This window comes from Mesitornis unicolor, unplaced genomic scaffold (genome assembly GCF_000695765.1).
Source record: "Mesitornis unicolor isolate BGI_N332 unplaced genomic scaffold, ASM69576v1 scaffold38245, whole genome shotgun sequence".
Classification (NCBI taxonomy): domain Eukaryota; kingdom Metazoa; phylum Chordata; class Aves; order Mesitornithiformes; family Mesitornithidae; genus Mesitornis; species Mesitornis unicolor.
This window is the reverse complement of record NW_010186875.1, coordinates 58,277-80,872: the sequence shown is the minus strand read 5'-3', so window position 1 is coordinate 80,872 and position 22,596 is coordinate 58,277. Positions and strand designations below refer to the sequence as shown.

The 22,596-nt window shown below is 41.7% G+C and overlaps 1 protein-coding gene across 1 annotated transcript in view; it reads left to right on the top strand.

Annotated features, from left to right (window-relative positions):
- Positions 1 to 22,596, top strand: part of LOC104541259 (AT-rich interactive domain-containing protein 1B-like) — a 62,347-nt gene that overhangs the window by 31,546 nt on the left and 8,205 nt on the right. The window contains exon 2 of the mRNA XM_010185264.1: positions 15,353 to 15,483. Within this exon, the coding sequence (XP_010183566.1) occupies positions 15,353 to 15,483 (131 nt within the window). The remainder of the gene's footprint in view (positions 1 to 15,352; positions 15,484 to 22,596) is intronic.

Genomic DNA, 22,596 nt, shown 5'->3' with positions numbered 1-22,596 from the left:
TTCCTGCTTTCGCTGCACAAGGGTATTTATTGCTGCTTCTCCTCTAGGTGAAATGTGGTGACATCATCTTCCCCATCTATTTTAAATGTAGTTGGAGGGATGGGTTTTGCAAACACTGCTGTGTGTGTGAGGAGAGGGAGAAAACAGGTGCACGCTGGAGGTGTTTTGTAATGGGGTCTTATGCAAAAGTATAGAAATGTAGTATAGAAATAATTCGATATAGAAATTTACCTAAGTGAAAATCACTAATTTCACCTTTTTGATCCCCGAGTAAGACTTTTAATGCTATTCCCTTCCTTGGCAGTACATTGTTATAGACCTCTGAAGGTGTTTGTGGCTACTGTTTGTGTGGGTGGTTGGGCTGTTGTTACTGTTCTGAGCGTTGATCTTGGTTTTGAATCACAAATGTTTTGCAGCTTTCTTAGCTTACAGAATTTCTTCAAACGTTGTGGTCTTGGTGAGTAAATAGTACTTCTTGCCATAACTCTTTATTTTATCTGTTTTTAGTAAAATTAAGGGTCTTGATAATTTTAAAGTGAGGGGATTTAGTTGTATTTTTACCTCTTGACATGGAAGAAAAGCTGAGTAGAAGCTGAAGGACCAGACTGAAAAAGCACAGGCTCTTTAATTATTTTTAATTGTTGTTTGCTTTTAATTGGCAATGCTCCTCTTCCTCTCCCTTTCCTCTTCCCTGCTTGACCTGCACTCCCCAATTTCTGTGCTGAATATTTTAACCCAGAGGTCAGTTTTGCTCCGCGTGTCATTTAAAACACGCTGCAGCTGAACTGCTAAATGGAACAACAGCATCAGCACAAAATGCAGCGACCGTACGAGGTCTGAGAGCATGGAAGTGCACGTAGGTTATCAATAAACACCCGAATCAAAGCGAGCTTACTCTATAGATGTATTTTTTCATAGTGAACTAACAGTGTTTTTGAGCTCCAGTCCCCTTCACATCACAGAGTCATAATCCCAGTTCGTGCTGTTCGTGTTTTCTCCTTTTCTTTCTTCTAACTCCCATAGCACAGCTTTTTCAATCCAGCATTCACTGCACATGTTCCAGTCATGAGGTTACAAAGCTGACATTGCAGTCTCAGCAGAGGTTATCTCTTTAAAATTCCCTAAAATTCCCCTTTGGCACATCCAGTTTGGCAGCTGGGTTTCTGTAGGAAACTGATGGAGCCACCCCCTCCCCTTCTGTCCTTTATAAAAATAGAAATCTATTAAACCTCTGGCCAGAAGGGCAGATGGGTAAGTACTCCCTCCAAAGCAGACAGGGCTGCTTCCTAAGCTTTTCTCCCTGGTTTTATACTCTCAAAAAATCAGATTTGTGTACTTCAGAGCAAAACTAAGTATTGAAAATACCTGCTTTTAAAATTAAAAATGTAACTTAACCTGTTCTTCTTCAGGACATGTGAACCCTGTGCTCTGGAGGGTATATACAGCTGCTGAGAAATATAGACCTGTTGTTTGAAATATTTTAAATAGTTATGCAACTGCAAAAACGGAAGCTTAGTTTTTAATCTTAGACACTCGTGCCTGACCTATGCTGTAGCCGGTAAAGTATACCTGATGCCCAGAGAGAGATTTGCCAGACCAAATGGGAAGCTTAAATATGTAACTACCAAAGTAGAAAAGTGATCACTGACCTAATAATATTAAAAAACTAATATAAATGGGCATTACCCACTTGCATTTTATGAAGTGGCTTTACTTTCATGCAAATAATGTCTCTGAAATGCATGAATTACTCGTTTCTGCTTCCTGGGAGGAAGAGAGAGAGAGGGAACTGTGTGTGCATCCCCCTCCCCACATCACTGCTTTTCCCTTGGGTGTCATTCTGGGTGAGAGCTGCAATGACAGCTTTCCTGCCTAAAGTGGGTTAAATTTTATGGCAGAATTTAAGTGTCTGCATTTGAGGAGGCCCAAAAAGGCAGTGTCCTCCCTGAAAGTCATGGGGAGATGCTCCTTTGGCAGCTTCACTTTCAACTGCACTTTCTCATGGCATCAGTATCTTGGAGGACTCCGCATGTCCTCTCTTGTGGGGAGCTGGAAGTTGTTACTTTGCATACGGGGTGGTTTTTTTGGAAAGTGAGAATTGAGGATTTGGGTTCAGAGGATGAGGAAAGCCCAGGAAAACCAAACCCAAAGACTCTGCAATTCAGCAGCAGCCGCCAAAGCCAGCCCATCTGGTGGCTGCAGGGCCACTTCTGGGTTCATCTGACCATGTTGAGCTGTTTCTGTGTGCCCAGCCAGCACAAGGCTGGCCATTAGTTTCTGCTGTTTTAGTGTGGGGGAGCAGCGTGCAGAGGTGGGCAGTTGTGAACCCACCTGGTGTATTTATTAGATGAGGAGCTCAGGAGCGTTTCCACATGGAGCGCTTCCTGCAGAGCAGCTTTGAACAGCTTCCTCCTGAGACACGCTTGCTTTTTCCATCGCCTTTGGAAGAGCTTAGCACTCTCTTGGCCCCTCTGGAAAACTACAGCAGCAACTGCTATTTTGAGTCTCTGCCTGGTGCTTGTGATCTCTCTTTGAGGGCTGTGACCCCTAAATAGGCTCTTCTCATCTCTGTGGTGATGGGCAGCAAACAGTGACTACACGCACCTGACACCTGATCCTAAATCCCGTATGGGCTGTACAGAGGGTTTCCTTTTTCTTCCTGTAAGCTACCGTGTCCATTTTCTTGGTTTTATTGGGGAAAATCTTTGCCAACGCGGCCTCACTATTTAACCTGCTTTGAGTCAGCCTGAAGCCCTTTTCTTTCACAGAATCACAGAACGTTAGGGATTGGAAGGGACCTCAAAAGATCATCTAGTCCAATCCCCCTGCCGGAGCAGGAACACCTTGTTGCTTTTTAATGCAGTAAGAATCTACCTTCTTGTTATGCTTACTGTTTTTACCATTCCTAATTTCCCCACCTCTTATTTATGAAGAAGTTGGTATATGTGTCATAGGAAACAACAGAAATAATTTTGTCCTTACGTTCCCTTATGTCTGCTGGAGTTGAGGAGGCAGCCACCACTTTAAATTGTTCTGATAAACTAAATAAAGCAAGAATATGCAAGACTTTCGCACCAGTCTGGATGAAAAAGCCGGATGCATTGTGTGAGCACTTGTAATCCACTTCAAAGTCAGATGCATTACAGAGATTTCCCTTCACCACGATGTGTGCAGAGAAATTTCTTTATGTAACCAAAAAAATGTTGGTCGTCACCTCCTGCAGTACTTTTGGAAAAGGCTGCTTTGTAACAGTATGTTTTGAGAAGAATTGAGAACGCAGAGGACTGCATATTCAGAGAGCATGCGTGGGGAATTGCAGTTACCTTGGAAGTGAAGTGGGGAAGGTGCAGGGCCCTCAGTTGTGTCCATCCTTGACTGACACCTTCATTGCACAAAAGCAGAACAAACTCTTCGGCTTCCTCCTTGGCTGTTATTTTTGGGAAAACGCGCTGCTCCAGGCAGGTCCCACCGTGCTTTGCAGTCTGGGTGTCTTGGAGTAAAAAACCCCTGAAGTTTATGAATTTCTTTGTTTTTAACTGAAAGATTTCCTTGCAATGCAGCTGTTTTGTCAAAAGACACTCCTCTAGACTTTGCAGTTTGGAGGTATTGAATGTTCCTGATGGATCCTTTAAAGTGGTTTAAAGTGCATAATTGGAGCACTTGAGCATAAAACTACAATTATACACTTGTGTGTTAATTTTGTGTACAGATAGATATTACTTCAGTCTGGCCATAAATGAGAAGGAAGCGTTTTATTGTGAGTGTAAGAATCTGTTTTGTGAATGCTTAAACAAAATAGGTGTTCGGAATAGCCCAAAACGACCAGAATTGGCGGGGTGGGGTGAGGTTTTAAGCTTTCAAGGAAGGGAAGGAGCATGCATGGGTGTACTAGAGATGCTTGGATGCTTTGAATGAATAGAAAGTATTATAAAGATTAACTGATGGAGCAAAATATTTGAGTTACGATTACTTGCAATATTAATTAAAAAAGGTTAGCAGAATGGATGAATGAGCTTGATGGTTGATTCTTCGTAAGTTTTTCAGAGGCTATTTTCAGTTAATCTAAACATTGTTTTTGATAAGTGATGTTATGATGATAAAGGTTCTTGTTTGTTTTTTCTGTTCCATTTTGAGTTTAATGTTACATGAATTGGATTATCTGTATTCAGATACTTACATATAGCAGATGTTTCTAAGACTTACTTGTGGTAACTTATATGAGGAATAATTTACAATAATTATCGTATTCAGAGTATAATAAAACTGTAATTATTTAAGAAATTATGATGTGCCATGTGGTTTCAGCCATGAATGTATAAGGTTCGTGTCTTTGATGTTTCTGTCAGGGTTCTTGTGATGTTTCCTAGTGCCAAGTAATAGGTCAAATTAAATAATACAAATTGAATAAATCAAATATCTAAACCCCGTGACTACAAGGAGGGGTTTGAAAGTTTTCTTTTAAAAACACTTGCAGCAATATTTGAAGTCATGGCTGTATTACAGCTGTGAGAGGTAATGTTTGGACTGTTATGTAAGTACTCTTAGAGGGTGACTTGGTTTTTATCTGTTCCCAATAGAGAAAGGGAAAGAAAAGCCAGCACAAAAGATTTACATCTTCCTCTTTTAAAAAAAGAAATAATAATTTTTTTAATTGCTGATGCTGTTTGGTCAAACTCATCCAAAGAGGAAAGGTTTTGGATAGGGGTTGCTTTGTATTTTTTATTTTTCCAAGCAAACATAAGTACTCCATAGTGTTTGCCTGGATTGGCAGAAATGTTGTTGAGGGAACTGTGCCACAGAAATGGGGTCCTGATCTCGGGCAGTTAATGCTGTGCTGCAAGATAATAAATTATGCTGGACTGGTAGAGATGTAATCAAATTTTCCCATCCAGTTGGTTCAGCCAGTCGCTCTGTTTGCCTCAGGGTTCCTTGCTGTGGGGAATTTGTAGTGTCCAGATGAAAAGTATGGTTTTGATCCTGCTGTAGTAGAAGAAACTGGCAGAATTTGGACTGTACAAATGACTACATTTGTCACAGAAATTGCTGAACCTAAATGATAGCTGTGGGAGGTCATGCCTTTTTCTTTTGTGTGTTGACCTCCTGTGCTGTGGACACTATTTGGGGATTGAAATCCATAGTGAGAGCACAAAGAGCTGTAAATCTGTTCTCCCGCTGCATGTGCATGGCAAGTTTTTCATTATTAAAAGTGTGATATCCCTTAGAAAAGTGAAGGACTGGAGATGGCTTGCTGTGTGTAACAGCAACCTGCTGCCCTGCTGTTTCGGAGTCAGGCCCAGGAGACCGAGGTGTGGGCCTAACTCAAAAGTGGCGATCTTGTCAAAGGTGTCTAGGCCTAAACCAGAGGTTCTGTGTTCAAGAGCAGAAATTGGATGTGCCCTTTAGCTGTTAACTTTGTACCTGGACGCTAAATTTAAGCGTGTTTAGGGCAGCTCCACGTTATTAAATCACAAATGGTTGAGGTTGGAAGGGACCTCTGGAGGTCGTCTGGTCCAGTCCCCCACTGCTCAAGCAGGGCCACCTGGAGCCGGTTGCACAGGGCCATGTCTGGATGGCTTCTGTATATCTCCAGGGATGGAAACTCACAACTTCTCTGGGCAACCTGGGCCGGTGCTCGATCACGCTCACAGTGAAAAGGTGTTGGCTGGTGCTCAGAGGAAACCTCCTGGGGTTCAGTTTGTGCCCATTGCCTCTGGTCCTGTCACTGGGCACCACTGGGAAGAGCCTGACTCCACCTTCTTTGCACGCTCTCTTCAGGTATTTACACGCATTGGTAAGATCTCCCTGAGCCTTCAGCAGTCCCAGCTCTCTCAGAATTTCCTCACAGAAGAGGTGCACCAGCCCCTTCATCATCTTCGAGGCCATTCATTGAACTCTCTCCAGTATGTCCATGTCTCCCTTGTACTGGGGAGCCCAGAACTGAGCACAGTGCTCCAGGTGTGGACTCACCAGTGCTGAGGGAAGATACTTTATGTTCTTCTCTTGCTGTTTTTAAGAGATACAGGAAACAACTTGGAACAATCTGAAATGAATGGCCCTGAAAGCCATTGAACTTAGTAATGGTAAAACCAGTATTCATCAAGATTGATATCATTAGAGGAGCACGTGAGTGAATTAAAAAACACCCTTCTCTGTTGAAAGAGATTGGAAGAAAGAAGACAAACTCAAGGCTGTGCAAAATTTGGGGATGCAATGGTAAACAGGGAGTGTGTGCGTTCTGCCTTCTCTCTCTACTGCAATTAAAGAATAATGTTTGAATTTCTTCCAGCTACCAAGATTGTGTGCCAGTAGAAATGCAGAGTGAAAGCTCTTTTACAGAGGGATTTTTCAGTCTCCAGTAGTGAAGTGTTGGGAGTTTCTCTGTGTATAAATGCATACAAATGGAGGATTACTCATGCGCTTAGATTACCAGCTATTCACTCTCAACCCATACCTCGCATTTGTGTTCCCTGCTTTAGAAGGTTTGAATGGCACTGCAAAACTTGCCTGAAGAAAAATGTTTATCTGTATTTTCTTAACCATCTTTTATTTTAAATAGTGGTCAAAACTGTTACCAATTTGCTGGAGAATAAATGGCAAATACAGGATTTGGGGACCAATGACTGTTGTCTAGTCCATTCATAGATGTACAAGAAGTACTCTGTGAGAAGTCATTTGTTATATGATTAAAAATCAGGTTAAACGCAGGGTTTTGCATTTTTCTTTAATGGCTGATGTTTTGTAAGTGAGTTTTGTGCTGTTAGTGCAGTGAGAGTCCAGTGGTCTCCAACCACTGGAGACACCACAGGGATGAGGTGCAGCTTGCCTTGGTTGTGGCAGTTCTGATGTGCTTTTTCTTATATTGGTTTGTAAAATGGAAATCAAATATTTAAGCAGATTACAAGCTAAAGTAATCTTATCCCTTATAAGGTATCCCTCATAATTGTTTTGATCACTTTTCTTTTTAAAAAAGGCAGAGTTTAAGAATAGCTATCTTGCCTGACTCATCATTTCAGTGTGTGTGTACGTGTGTGCGTATATATATAGGCACGATGATTTTTCTCTGTTTTTAATACAATATATCAAAATAGCGCTTCTGAAAAAAATTCTGTTGCAGATTTTCAGTCTCCTCTGTGGTGTTGGTCCGAAGGGATGGATATAACGATATGGAAATCTCTTCCTAAAGATTATCATATTTTCATCCCTTAATTTTTAGAAAGGACCGAATGTTGCTCTAGTTCAAACTGTAATGCAGTGTACAAATCAACACTCCGAGGCTCTCCTGTAGGAAAAATTTCTTCCTATTATTTCTCGACTCAGCTGTTTACCTCTCCCCTGAAACTAATTTTAGTTCATCCGAGACATGCAAATTTTTTTATTTTTGTTTGTTTGCCTGTTTTAGGGGAAGATGGGAGGGGGAGATGGTTGTGATATTGGCACAGGTTTAGCATTTATGGCAGAGGTAGTTTTCATCAATTTCTGACAAGGGAATCAAAGTGTTCTTTTTTGGAAGGAGAGATATTGCTTTTCCTTATAAATGATTGACTATTTTGTGGTAGTAGTCTTTATTTATTTGGCTCTCATCATGAAGAATAGCAAACTTATTCAAAATCTCAGTACATCAAAAATATGTCAATACATAAAACATAAGTACTATTCCATACCACAGTCTATGCAAAAAACTATGTTAATAAGATGTGAAGGTTGCACAGCTAAGAAGTCAGGAAACATAAATGATAAGATTCTAGCAGCCACATTAACTGAGCCACATTTCACATCCTCTGTATTTTATGAAATGCCTTTGACAACATAAATCAGAAAGAGAAGGTGCTATACATGTGCAACATGGCTCAGTTAATGTTGCTTTTGGAACCTTAACATCTATATTTTCTGACTGGAGAGTTTTTTAATCATGTAATCTCAGTAGGTTTTTTACATTCTATTTTTTTATAGTTTCACTTTTTTAAAAGAGAGGAAAATTGCCTGTACTAATAATGGGTTAGTTTGCGTTGCTTTGATTTAAGCTACAGTAAAAGGCAGCATATAGAGAGCACCTGGTGACAGGTACATATTTGATGCCATATACATGGCACCGACAACTGGTGTTATCGTGCTGCTGTGCACTTTTTGAGGAAAAAGGGGGTTACAGGCATGTGTTTGAAGTCCTGTCCTTTCTGTCCTGCACGGTAGCACTAGCACAGGCTGTGACTGCATTGCAGGCTGCAGCATGTAGTAGAGATACTCCAGCTCCCTTTCTAAATGACCTGGCTTGTGTACAAGTAGAGTCGGTCTGCAAGAGCGTGGGTCTCCCTCTGACCCAGTTCACCCTCTACAGAGCGGGAAGTGACCCCAGCGCGGCGTTTGGTGCGGGCTCCTTCCTGTGTCTGCGCTGGGTTGCAGAGCTGTGTGCTGCACTGCAGTCTCCAGCGTTGACTCACATTTAATGACTCTGCAAAATCCGCTACCTTGCGAGTCCCGGGCTGGGGATTATTGTGCCGTGACACAGAAACACGCTTTTTATCCTTTGGCTTTCTTGCTCTGGGTTACAGAGGGGACCACTGTCAGGCCCAGTGTCAGTATTTTAAAGGCTCTTAATAAGATTTTAAAGTTCATACTTCAAGGTAAAGACAAGCAGTCTGGGAGAGACAGTAACGTAGGTGAGCGTGGTGACCAACGTATTGTCAAAAGGTCAAAGCTAAGTGGTAAGAAGTAACAGAATTTATAGAGTGTATGAATAAAACGCCTTAGCATCAGGATTTCTCATTTACCTCTGATTAATAGCCTTGACATTAACACCCAGCTTTTTACTCGGTTTCCTTTTAGAACTTTTTTTGTCATTCAGTGGGAAGGACTTGGAGCCTTTGTTAAGGCTGTGTGTGAACAAGGGTTGGATGTGGGCATTTGAGACCAGAGACCGTGCTGCTCCAACTGTGACAGCATCTTCGCTGCCACTGAATGTGTGCCAGAGGATTCATAAGGGCTGTATAAGCACATTGTATTTTTTTTTCTTTCTATAATCCAGCTAAACATACAGATGAAGACCTAGGGTTACGTGAATTCAGAAGTTCCAGATAGGAACATATTTTATTTGTTTTTAAGTACACCAAAGTCGGAGGGTTAATTTTCCCATATAACTTTCTATTCAAAAGTATGGAGAAATGCATGGTTTGAATTTCTGGAGGGAAATACTTACGTTTTGGCAGAAGTCTGCCTTCAGAAATCTAAGAACAAAGGAGTATATGTTTCAGAGAATCTTGAGAGTTTTATTTGAAGGTGTGATGGGAACTGTGCAACAGCTTTCTTTGTAGTTAGTACTGAAGTGACCCCTGTAAATTTAAAAGAATTAGAATTAAATTTGGCTATAACGTCTTGTTGGCTGCAAGAATGTGCTGTTTTACTCCTGATGTGAAATAGCAGGTGGTGGTTTGCTTTTTTTTTTCCTGGGAATCCCACTCGCTCTACATTTTGTATCCTAAATTCTGTAGAATTGCAGTGTTATAGTTGCTAGGAAGGTGGAACGTCACTGATTATTACATTTCTGAAAATGGCACTTATTTCGCAAAGTTCAGGGCTGTTTCCCAGCAAAGCAGACCATTAATCCAGGTAGTGGTGTCACTCTTGCCTGTGACTGCCACCCCTGCCTCTGGAGTTGGGGTAATCAGGGCCAGACACACCCTTTCCCCCCAGATTTTTATATCATGATGCTGTTGTCCAAGACTTCCAAGCGGTGCAGTTGCCTGCTCCCGACATGATCCAGGGTCTGCCTTACTTTTTGGGCACCAAATAGATGGCAGAGAGAAGCGGTGACTGATGGTGCCAGGACTCTTTCCATGATCCTGCCATGGTGACTGACATCTCCTCTGGGTCCCAGAGTGATGTGGCAGAGCTTTTCGTGATAGGGTTCACACAAAGTTTCTTCCATTATTGACCAGATACAGCCATTAGGATGGTTTAAAAGTGCAACAGCTGCATATTCCTGGTTTTATTAGTGTACCTGTGCTAACATACTAATTCTGTTACATTTTAATTTTAAAAATTATTATAATGACTGTAATGCTTTCTAATGATCCTTCTCCTTTGACATCAGTTATGGATTACGCATGCAAAAATGGCTTAAAACTTCCATTACTCTCAAGGTATTACCTGGACAAAGAATGTCTGCCACAAGACCCCTTGTTCAAGCAAGAATTAAAGATAATGGGCAAAGTTATAGGTTTAATTGGATTTCTCCCACCTCTTCATTCTGTCTGCCAATTTCGTTCCTCTTTTATTGTCACCCTTTCTTTGTTCACGTTCAGAGTGGTTTAATCCCTGATGGTCAGTCATACGTCTCCCAAAATAATGCTGTTTGTACTGAGCGAGTCAGATAGGAGGCAAAGCAATTATCAGTTTCCGTGTGTGCCTAGAAACAGATTCAAACTCGGGTGTGTTCTCTCTGAACCGTCCCAAAAATGTGTGCGTTACCACAGGCATGCCAGAGTTCTCCAAATTCTCATCTCCTGCCTTGTGTGGCCACAAAAAGTGCGGGTGTAAGGGAGAAAGGGAGGGAGGGTTTACCTTGGGAAGGAGGAGGATGGTCGGGTCATTCACTCCAAGCATTGTAAGTAATTGACTTCAGATTTGTTTTGTTCTGGGGAGATTTTAATTAAGCATTTTTATATGCTGTTTAATAAACATTTGTCCATAAGCGGTATCTTGTGATCCCCATCAGTAAAGCAGGAGGATTAATTTGCATGCTGTTGCTTGTTATTTATTTAAATAGCCACAGAAATTATCCTGAGTGTTCAGTATAAGGCAGCAGGGATGGGTCTCTGCACTAGAGACTATAGCATCTAAAATTACGGGTAGCATTAGGATTATTGTTGCTTTTTGCATGTGTGTGTTTTGGTTTGTGTTTTTTTTAAGTTTGGATTGGGAGAATATGGAGGAAAATATCAACATAAGTAACTGATACATAAGGTCAGAAGAAAAGCCCAGTGCCCTTTCTGTACACCAGTGTCTGCAAGCAGATTGCTAGGGAAAGCATTTAAGAAATGGGAGCAGTCTCCCAGCTTCTGGCAGTCAAGGTCTTATTGCTCCTTCAGGTTGCTTATGTTTGTTACTTAGTGCCTCGCAAATTTGTTAGTGTACTTATGCTAACACACTAATTCTGTTACATTTTAGTTTTAAAAATTAACATACACTAAGCAAATGTTCACTGCTTTCGCACAAGGCACAAATGACACCACAAAGAGGTGGCCAGGACATAGCCATGGCTGCATCGCACCAGATCGAGGGCTTGTGTAGCCCCATATCCAGTCCCCAGAAGAGACTTTGATTGGGTGCCTGAGAAGGGTCGGAGCAAAGCAAGCATGTGGTGATGCTCCCCCAGTCCTCTCCAGGCCTCCAACTGTTTTCAGTTCAGGGACTTCCTGAGCCAGATGTGGCTCTGTGTATTTGGTGACCTTCAGAAGATGTCTCTTCCCTGAACTTGTCCAGTCTTTGAGCCCATGTAAACTTTCAGCTTTCAAAACGTCACGTGGCAAGGAGTTGCAAACATCTGCCACCTCTGTGACGAGAGGACCCATCTCTCTTGTTTCAAAGGTTGCTCCTACTTGCTTATACCATGTATTGCCTATGAACTGATGTGGTGAATAAGATAGTTTTGTAGCTTTCCATCATATTCTTATTTCTTGGGTTCTTTTCCATACACAAAGGGTCATAGCTTCTTCATATGAAAACTGTTTCATACCTTTGATCGTTCTCATTACATTTCTCTGAACCTTTGTTTGACCCTTCCTAGTAAGCCCAAGAAGTCTGTAGGGAGGGATTTTCCTTTGCAAAAACTGTGTTGGTGTTTCCTAATTCTGATCTTCATTCTTGTCTGTCCTGATTTATCCAGAACAGTCATCGGTCCTTTATAGTCTGAAATTACTCACATCTCTGATTTGTTGTTTTGTGGGGGTTTGGTTTTGGTCTTTTCTTTTGTGGAGTTGTTTTTGTTTGTACTCCAGTCCTCACCTACCAAAGCAGCTTCAAGTCAGAGGCTGTGTCCCGTCATTAGTAATTCAGCTGTGCCATACTGGAATTTGTGTAGACCGCTGTGGTGGTACGGTATGGTCTTGAGCCTTTCTTACCATTCATTTGTTGGTTTGTCCTATGAAGAGTCCTGTCAGATGCAGACACATCCATTGAGTCCCTCACAAAGGAGGACTCCAGCATGGGAACCTCTCGAGATTTCTCCACAGTGCACACCAGTGCAAAAGATTATTCTCTGTGATGGCCCCCGTTTTCTCTGAATCTCCTTTTATACCTTGATCATCACTTGGCACTTCAGACTCCCTGGCAGACCTCCTGCTCTTGATGTGCTTGAAGAAATGATTCATTACTCATTTGATTCCCTTTCCTCGCTGCTCCTCCTGTTCTTTCTGGCCTGCCTTGTTACATTTGAAGTGCCAGAGTTTACAATCTTTTCTGTTTTCCTCACTTGGACTTGGTGTTGGCTAATTGAAGGATGCCTTTTTGGTTCTTGAAACCTGTGATGAGCCATGCTGATGTCCTTTGCTCTTCTCAAGTCTTTCCTAATAGGTGGTGCATATTGGTTTTGTGCCTTCCGTGTGGTTGTTAAGCAGCTTTGATGCTGCCAGTCAGATGTTATTTCTTGTAGCTGTCTGTTAGAGCTTCCTTTTAACAAGCTTTCTCCTTTTTATGTAGTTGCACTTTTTGAAGTTGAGCACAACGGTAGTAGATGCCTTGATTTTCGTTGTTCCTGTAGGGATGCTCAATTTGACTGTGGTACGGTTGCTGATGAGTCGTGGCTCTGCAGCCGTAGGATGTATGAGGAGATGACTCCTGCTGTTCAGGATGGAGCCAAGGGCAGTGGCTCCTTGTGCAGGCTCCCAAACCAGCAGCTCCATGGAGCAGCCTTTGGCAGCTGTGTGAAACCTTGGTCTCTGCTTGGTCACTTGCTCAGTTTGCATGGAAGGAGCTGAAATCTCCCTTTGTACAGCTGCACTGTGCCTTTGCTGATGTCGCTCGGTTTGCTGCTGCCAGTGTCACCGTAGTCCAGCCGTCCCTGGTGGTCCCAGCACTCTCCCTGATCTGACCAAGCTCCTGCTGCTTGGTGAGGTGGAGTTTTGTTTAGGTTTGTTCCTGAACTCTGTGTAGCATGTAATGTTCGTACGTCACCAGCTGCCTTCCCTGTGTATTTATATCCTAGGATGACACAAAATAGCCACTCAGTAATTGTCTCCCTTCTACCAGGTTTCTGGTACGACTGCTGCTGGTGCTTCTGTTTGAAGCTTGACGTCCCAGGGATCCAATTTTTCTTCTACTCCCTGCCTTGTGTGGAAGGCAGTGTATTGTTGGATTTTCTTCTTGCTGCCCTAGTTACTCTGCAGTCATCTGTGTCTGTTTTCATTCTTCGAATCTTCTTGACATCTTCACTTGATGACTCGGCACCTCCATGTCTTCATTTGTCATAGCAATGCTAGGCTTTTGAGCCATGTGTTCTTCTAAACCTTTCTCTTCAGTTCAACATTTCATTTTCTTGATCCTTAGGTACCAGTGACCTGGCTCCTATATTCAGGTGAGCTCCAGCCTTCCTGTACAAGTATCTTTACTCCAGAAATGCTCTGGTACCTAATGAAGCTGATCTCTTGCTTTGTCACCATCCTGTCAACTGGGTATTCACATTCTCTTTTTCTTCTTCCAGAAGCCCGTATATTGCTGTCAGGACATCCTTCCTTCTCTTCCTAGCATTACTGAGATCCAGATGGACCACACCATAGGTTTCTCCTCAGCATTTCCTAGGAACCAGTCCAGGCTCTGCGACCTTTGCAGCCGAGAGGCAAATCACCATGTGGGCTCCTGTCAGATCCCAGGCTCCAGCTGTCTTCTCTGCCTGATGATGCTCCAGCGCACCCCTTTTAGGCTGTATGATATCAGCCTCGTTTATGCATCAGCAGGGAGAGGGTATTTGTCAGAAGAGGGTTACTTTGGTCACTGAAACATCTGAGTACCTGTGAAATGATGGTAAAGGAAACTGAACTACCAGCTTCTGGCAGAAGTAATAGGAGCAGACCAGGTTATGATCAGAAAAACAACCTGCACACGTGTTTAAATTTGGCTTTATATTCTTGTTATCGCCTAGCAAATACTACTGTATTGTTGAATGAATGTAGTAAGCTAACTTTAGGTAGAACAGGTATGTGTTTACGTGTTGAGTAAACAGATTTATCGATGTATCAGAGACTCAGTGGGAACAATTCGGAGATCAAAGCACTTCAGTTCTGCTCAGGTATTGGAGACATTTTCTTAGGGTAGGGATGTGCAGGATCAATGGGAGACCCGTTCTGGAAGGGAGAAGTCCTATGTTGCATCTGGCATTCACTGCAAATAGTACTAAATAGCAGTGTGTAGGGGAAAAAACAGAGGCAACATAAGCACAATATCAGAAGCGTTTTGAAAGTGTGCTTTTTCAAATATCTCAAGAAAATGTCAGAGTCTATTGATTCAGGGCTTACTGAGTAAGGAGATGCAGAAAATTCCTCTGACTTTATAATTGACTTGCTTTTGTAACCTAAATTCTTAGGGAGTGTGTGGGTTTCTCAGTGCATGAGATGTGCTGATTTCTCTTAATAAGACCTGTAACAGATTATTTTGTGTTGCACTGGTATGTTGGTTTTGTTGGGGTGGGGGGTTATTTTGGTGCTGGTTTTTTGGCTTTTTTGTGTTAATGTGTGGGGGTTTTTTGTTTGGTTTTGTTTGACTTTTTTAAGATTTATCTTGATGGAAGGAGGAGACTGAGAGAGATTGAGCCAAACCCCATGTTGTTTTGTGTAAAGCCTAAACATACCTGTATACACAAAACCTGAAAACCTAAGGGTTGTGGGCAAAACACTTCACAAAAAATTGAACTTTATTGCTCCAAAAAAAAGACATTTCCCTTTCAAAATCTATTTTAGAGTTGTCTTTTTTTTTTTTTTCTTCCTAAGACAGTTCTACTTTTGGGCCAGTGCATGAGAATGATTCCTCTGTGGATCTGCCTCAATAGTGTGCCTGTGGAGAGCAAACATTTAAAATAACTGCTCCTGTATTTTAAGACTGGACATTACAGGATCACAATGTTCAGAAGCATAGCGTTTCCCTTAGAAGCATTTCTGGTAAAGAGTAACTACACAGAGCATTTGGGCTTCCTCCTGCTCAGGCAAGAGGATCCAAGGGCTTGCACTGAGGGCTGAGTAAAAAGTAGGACTTTTGGGTCAGGTGTGTTGCCGAGGGTATCACTTCTGGTCAGGTTGCCATGCAGATGTGATGTAGCTTGATTTTGCGTCCTCCTGCCTCAACTCATGCGTTTGCTTGTCTCTCCCAGCAGATCCCACCGCAGTATGGCCAGCAGGGCGTGAGTGGTAAGGCCAGCAGCCATACTACAACCAGCAGCCGCAGCACCTGCCGCCCCAGGCCCAGTACCTGTCGCAGGCCCAGCAGCGGTACCAGGCCCAGCAGGTAAGCACCGTCCTCTGCTACCGACCATTGCCCTGGGGCTGGGAGTGTCGAAGTTATCTGTGCAGAGTGAACAAAACTCACCCGGCCTCCTTCCAAGAGAACAGCTTGAAAAACAAAATTAAATAAACACCAGATCAGGCAACTTCCTTCTGAAAAGTGGGAATGTACACTAAAAATGCATCCGCACACACTTTCGGGCGTCATTTTACATCAGCTTTTTTGAATAAAGACAGTGTATCTACCCCAGCAACTATTAATTGTGCTTTTAAAAAGAAGTACCAGTTTGTTGATCGGATGTCAGTGGAGGCTGGAGGTTTTCCCTGCTTTTGTTTTGTTTTCCCCGCGCAAGGCAGGTGTTGTTGAGAGCTCCTGCATCTAACATGGTCACTACTGCTTTGTTTTTCATGTTATTTCATTTGAGGATAGATGAGGTCAAGGCGTTTTGGAGCTGCTTTGTCAAGGGACCTTCTCAGGAGGTATTTTTAATTGATGCTACAGCTATTAATTTGAATGTTGTCAGTCTGCACATCCAGTTAGTGAAGCTGCATCATTCAGTATCCATTGCTGTTCTTGAATTGTGCTTTATGTGGTAGCCATTAACATTCATTTAAAGCAATTCTGGTTTTAATTAAGATCAGAAGCAATAGTGTATGAGTCTGCCTGGATTTTAGATCCTGAGCAAAATGGATGTCCATCGCTGATGGAGCTGAGCGTGTAGGCTCGGTTCTGTCTGCGGTCTCAGCTCTGCTAATCACGGAAAGGTGATCTGGAAATGGAAGGATGGAGCTAAAGCAAACTCCTCATCCTGGGAAATCTAACAAAAGTGAGTTGCTCAAGACTGGGTATTAGTGGAAGCATCAGCACTTGCTGCAGGTCGCTGGGGAATTCTGTCAGGCACAGCTGATTAACATTTTGGGATAACGCTGGTGCAGTATAGAAACCCTAGCTTGAAATAAAAATAGTGTGTAAAATAAACTAACAAAAGATGCTTTTAAGTAGCAATGATACAGGAGGCTCCCCTCCTTCGATTTTAGAATAAAGCTATGATAATTTCACTGTGTAATTACATGTTAATTTTTCTTCATCTACATTTTAAAATTCCATTGAGAATTAACTTTTTTCATTAAAATGCTAGATGGTTTATGAAATAGAATTCTTAATTGTATCTGTGATATTCTTGTAAATGTCACCCCTTTCCATCTTTTGGATTATACGTAACTGCGACTTTAAAGACTGCAGTTGTGTCTTTAAATTTAATTTTCTCCCCTTTTACTCTGGCATTAAACACTTCATTTCTGTATGCCTTGAAAATACTGTTCATAAGCATTTGGTAAAGTTTTAGCAGATAAGATCCCTCTAATACAGCATATAGGATAGAAGAAACAGCTGCTCCAATGTCTACATATCACAGTTGATGAAATTGCAAGGATTTTGCTGCCTTGTCACCTCATCATATTTTAAATATTGTCAGTTGAATAGATTGACTATTTGAGTTTAAAAAAAAATGGACAAACCATACTGACTATACAGGACTTCAGGAATAACAAGGTACTGATTTATCTGTTGATACATGTTCCAGTTACATCTTACACTATTTGTGTGTAGATGGGAATATTTCATATAAATACTAAAAATCTAAGGCAGTTGCTTGGAGCAGAGGTCCCATCTCCTTGTCATTGAATCTCACTGGAAAAAAGAGGTTCACGATGGACGGGCAAGAGGCAGTGGGGACAGACTGGGACAAGGGAATTTGCAACTTGGTAAAAGTGGGGGGGCAATTACCATGAAGATTTTCAGACACTGAAAGGAGTCTAGAAGTGGCACATCCATCCTTGGAGATGCTCAAAATCCAACTAGACAAGGCTCCCAAACGCCCTGTTCCCACTTGTCTTGCTTTGAACTGGAGGTTTGACTAGATGACCTCTCTCTTTGAACCTGTGTGATTCTGTGTGGCTGTGATTTCATACTGGTTTTATATATTTTAAATATAGTTTTAAAATAAACTACAAAATCATATAATATCTTTTGCACCAGTTGGTGTATCTCTCTTATTTCTAACTCTCTTAAATGTTAATATTAACTGTTTATTTGATTGTGTCAGTTAGAAAACTGAGGTGGTCTCGATTATGCAATCTGTCATCTTTTCTATCTGTCATCCTTAGTTTTGCTCTTCTTTCCAGCTTGCAGGTGAATTGTCTCCATGTTTTCATCATTAACCATTTTTCTTGTCTTTTTATATTGATTTTTTCTTGCCTTTTGCACCCAAAATTAGTATTAGCAAGTCCTACCTTTGAATAGTCACAACTTTGAGGAATGTATAAAGTCAGCTGTTTCAGTGTGTTGGCCTCAAGAAGAGAAGCTGGCCCCTGGACGTGTTTTTGCCTTACGCTGGCTAGCCAAAATTATGGGGAAAATTTAGACTACAAGTGTTTTTCCTGGAAAGCATGGTTGAATCGTGAAGCCAGAGAATGTCACTGTAATAGTACTGGAGTAATTCATGGTAGCCCCAGTTGTGGATCAGGATGTTGTTACTGTGGTTAAGTATGTAACAAAAATGTGGGGTTTTTCACCCCAAAGAGTTGTTCTGTGATGGCCTGGAAGGTGGTCTTGCTTGTAGCAGGGGAGCAGCTGGAAGGTGAAGTTTCATGTTCTTTTTTTGGGTAAATAACCCCATCTCCATGATTGCTGCCTTTGTGATCCGAGTGCAGTTGAACTGGTGATACTTCAGGATGGAGAAGAGAAATGACAGTTTGGAGAAGGGGGGGTTTCTCAGTGATTTGCCTTTTCTTTATTTCCCTTGTAAGTTTATGACGATTTGTTTGTTTTGGAGACTATCAAGATGAAAGTAGTGATTATTCTGGACGATGGCCTTTTTCTTGCCACCAGTTTCCTTTTATGTAAAGCCCTGCAGTGTGCTGAACCTGGTATTTTTATTATGGGAAGAAAACGGATGCAGAATTTCATAGGGATAATGCTTTATTTTTGCTCTTTTAGACACCATGTGAGCGAGCTCCTGCAGTCAGGCATAATTCATAGTGCTGTGCCTTGGAGTTGGTACTCGTCTTCATTTCTCACGTAGTGTGGAGGTGTGAAGCCATTGCTCCTTTTCCTTGGCTCACTTGAATGCAATACGCGATCCTGGTCAATAAAAGTAAACAGATAAAATAATTTCCAGTGACTTGTGACTTGCCATTCTTCTAATAACCGTGGACGGGAAGGAGGGGAGTGGGATTTATTTGCAAGTTTGAACTGTACGCTATTTGGATCTTCGTTAAATTGATTGCACGGTGGGCAGAAAAGGGGGTTTCGTAAGAGGTGAGTTGATAGTAAAGCGGGCATAGTTTACTATAGAGCCACATTGTAAGCCGGCATCAGTCATCCCCTTTTCATACCAGGAGCCTGCTGTGTAAAAACCATTAAAGGAAGAGCTTTGTTTTAAGCAAATTTATTGCAGTAGCAGATTCATTGATCATTAGATATTGCCAGTACCATCTTTTTTATTTTTTTAACTTATTTTTACCTTTACTGCTCTTTAAAAGAGAAGAGAAAGATGTGCTACACTATGACAGTGTAGCCCTTGGCAGGGCTTTTCATCTTCAACTGACATATAAATGAATAAATGCTTCAGTTGTTTTTCCAGTTTTAAAACTTTTGCAATAAGTAGAAGTGATATTTTGCTCAAGAATGGCATGTAATTGCAAACTTAAACTGTCATCATTAAATATTATTTTGTTAAAATAGTGTGATGTATATTTGGGGTTATTATGTTTTCCAACTGGCTTTTTAACAGTCATGTTTATATATTTTCTTGGTTTATGTAGCATGTGTTCATCTGTATCGAGAGAGGATCATGCCTTTGAGCTTTAATGTGTTATTTTGAGTTAGGACCGTACAGCTTTTTGACAAATGAAGTGGATCTACAAAATAATTATGTTCTTAATCTTAGTTAAACAAAAATAGTTATTTTATTCTACACCTGCTCCTGTTCTCCAGAAGACATCTTTTATTTAAAGCATTCCTGGAAGCTTTCTGCTTGCAGTTTTCCAGCACAGAGGGGGATTATGCTGATCCCTTTTCTCAAGTGCACGAAATAAGATCAAAAAGGGGGAGGGGGAGGGGAAAGTGTGGTGGGACCTCAGAGCCCGTGCACTCTCCTGCAGTATTGGTCCTTCTGGTTCATAGCGTGGTCTAGGGACCACTTATGCTCCCGCAAGGGACTGTCGTGTCTGCAGTTGCCTGAACTGGGTCCATGGAGGCCTTAAATTTCAGGTTTGTTCCCGAACTGGTGAGAATGGCTTGAAGTCGTCTGAGTCGCAGGGCTGTGACAATGACGGGAATGTTCTTGTGCAGACATCTGTTTCTAGCGTTGAGTCAGTGCAAGGTAGGACAGCTAAAACATTGCCCAATTTGAAAATGTGAACAAAATGTGAAACTAATTAATCTGTTTTCATGTCCAAGCTGTATGACTGTCATGAAAACAGAACAAATTGTATTGTGGCAAAATGCATCAGATTATTAAAGTGATTTTGGTACAATGAGGATGAAGTCTTGTTTTTAAATTTGATATGAGCTGCTAAAGTTCTTTTAACAGCGTAAGCAGCATGTTAATTAACATTGTCAAGCTGTTTTGGTGTGTAACACTGTACAGAAATACTGGGTTGGTAAGTTGGGAATAGTTGTGTTACATGCAAATACCACATTTATTAGGAAGTAATACAGACAATCCTCAGAGTCCACATTTAAGTTTTATACCTCAGCACAATTACTCTTTTTTAAAAAATATCTACTCTTAAGTTACTAGAAACTGGCACAGAATTAACAGTCACCTGTACTGTATTTTTGTTGTAACTCCCGCAGAACTTAATTTAACCTTCTTTTAGAACATACAGGGCCTTGCAAGTAACGTAGAGCTGCCTATGGCTTAAAGTTGCAATAAAAATCATGTGTCCTTCTGTCCTTTTAACTCCTGCATCTGTACTCATCTACGGCCAGATGAGTGGTTGCACCTAATATTTGTTGTGTTAAGAACCACAGGAAATCTGGGAAAGAAGACGCTTGTATGTTAATCTGACATTTGCTGCCAGGCATATAGGAAAGCATTCTTTGTGGAAGTTGGCTATTACACTTATATGGGAACTCATAATCGAATTTAATGTTCAGAAGAGATTGTTGCCCGCTGTCATTGGCAGTGGCTGACACCACTACTTGTTGAGTACCATAAATCCTTCATGGCTTTGTTGTCTCAGCAACAGAGGTGCCTGGCGTATACGGTGTCTTGAAATGCTAGGCTTGTCTTTAACTTACAAACAATTATTTTGAGGGTAAAGAGGTACAAGGGAGAAGTGATTCCTTTAAGCCATTTAACCCCAAATCCATGGCACTGAGAACTTTTGCTTCTGGTGGGTGCTTGTTGGTTGGCTTTTAGAAACCAGGGCTGTTTGTACATAGCAGAGAAATGCCTGACAACAAAACGTCTGGGTGCAAAATCTCCTACAGATATAAAAATACATCCTTCTGCAAGCTCTTCCAGCCTCCTTCCTGCAGGACCTGAAGTTAGAGACAAGGAAAAACAACAGCATAACTTTTATGAAGGCATCCATTTTGATATGCTGAACCCTTTGCTGCCAGCCTACTTCAGAGGGATCAGATGGATACCAAAAGGCACAGCGCAACCTTGCCTTTTTGCATCTGTAATAAAGTTTGGCTGGACTCTGGGGGAGTAGAGGGAAGGGGAGCAGCTTTCAGCAACTGCCTTCCAAACTCACACAACATGACTCGAATCTTGGCTTCTAGACAAGGCACTGGTGACCAGCACCTCTGAAAGGCAGTTGTCACCTTACCTTGCTGAATGCTGAAGTGATTTAAAAACAAACTGTGGAAGTACTTAGGAACTGTACTGATCTTGTACATAAAACTAATTTATGCCTTTTGAGCCTTTGTTTAAGCACATGATGTTTTTAGGAAGGGCAAATGAGGTTGAAACCTGTGTAGGTTCAGTGAAGACTTAACTGATTGAAGTCTTTGCCAGTTAGATTTCTGCTTTTACAAAGTATTATTTCATAATCATGATGCTGCTATGACAGCAAATAAGTGTTAAGCATATGGTGGTTTATCGGTGTGGCGGTGGTTACTTAGCCCAGGAGTTCAGCGAAACCGTGACTCCTGTTGTGCTACATCTTCTCCCAGTGGTAGGAACAGCTGATTATTGTCCGTGTGGGAAATGCTCTGTTTGCTCAGGGTTGCTTATATCATTCCAGGAAATGTGTCAAACCTTTCTCTCTTTGCCTCGGTGATTTATATCTGTATTTATAAGATTATAATAGGTGCTAGCTTGTCAGACTTGGGGAATGATCTTCCAGAGGCAAGTAGCTAGCAGGAATAGAGTCAGGCAGGAAAAGCAAGGATAATTGTCTGTAAACTCACACCTGAGCACAAACACAAAATTGAGGGCATAGCACAGAGCAGCACTCACAGCAGCGCAGGCTTACTGTTGCTGAAGGCATGTTGGCCAAACCCAGAAGTCTGCATTCAGATTTTGAGAAGACTTTCTCGGCCCTGTTATTTTAAAGTGAGCATTCACAGATACGGTGATCGACACAGCCAAATAAAAAATAACTCCAATCTGTTAGGTCCAAGGCCTTTATAGTCACCATGTATAATTACCCCTAACACATATCCGTCTTTGTAGTAATTTGGATTTAAGTGATATTACTGGGGAAGGAGAAGCATTTTATCTAGCAAAGTGGTGCCACTGTTGATGTATAAAATGTAGCAAACTTGCTTATGCTTCTGTTTTACCCCCTTCCAAAGGGCTGTCACTGAAAGTACTTGTTTGCCTCTCTGTTGTCTGAACAGTCGTATGGCACCCTTGGTTTAAAGTGCCCTCATTGTACTTAGACGTTTTCCCAGTCTGTGTGTTCTTTTGCTGCATTCATCTCTTAATGTTTTTCTGCCAAAAATAGGTTTTTCATTTGCAGCTTGAAGTTTGGAGGGCCAGCTTGCTCCTCCTGAGAGAGCAGCAAGGGCACCTCTTCAGGCATTGCTGCTGTGAAGGTTTGATGGTATCTGGCCAGGTAAGCAGAGAAGATGGGGCAGAGCCCATGGCAAACCTGT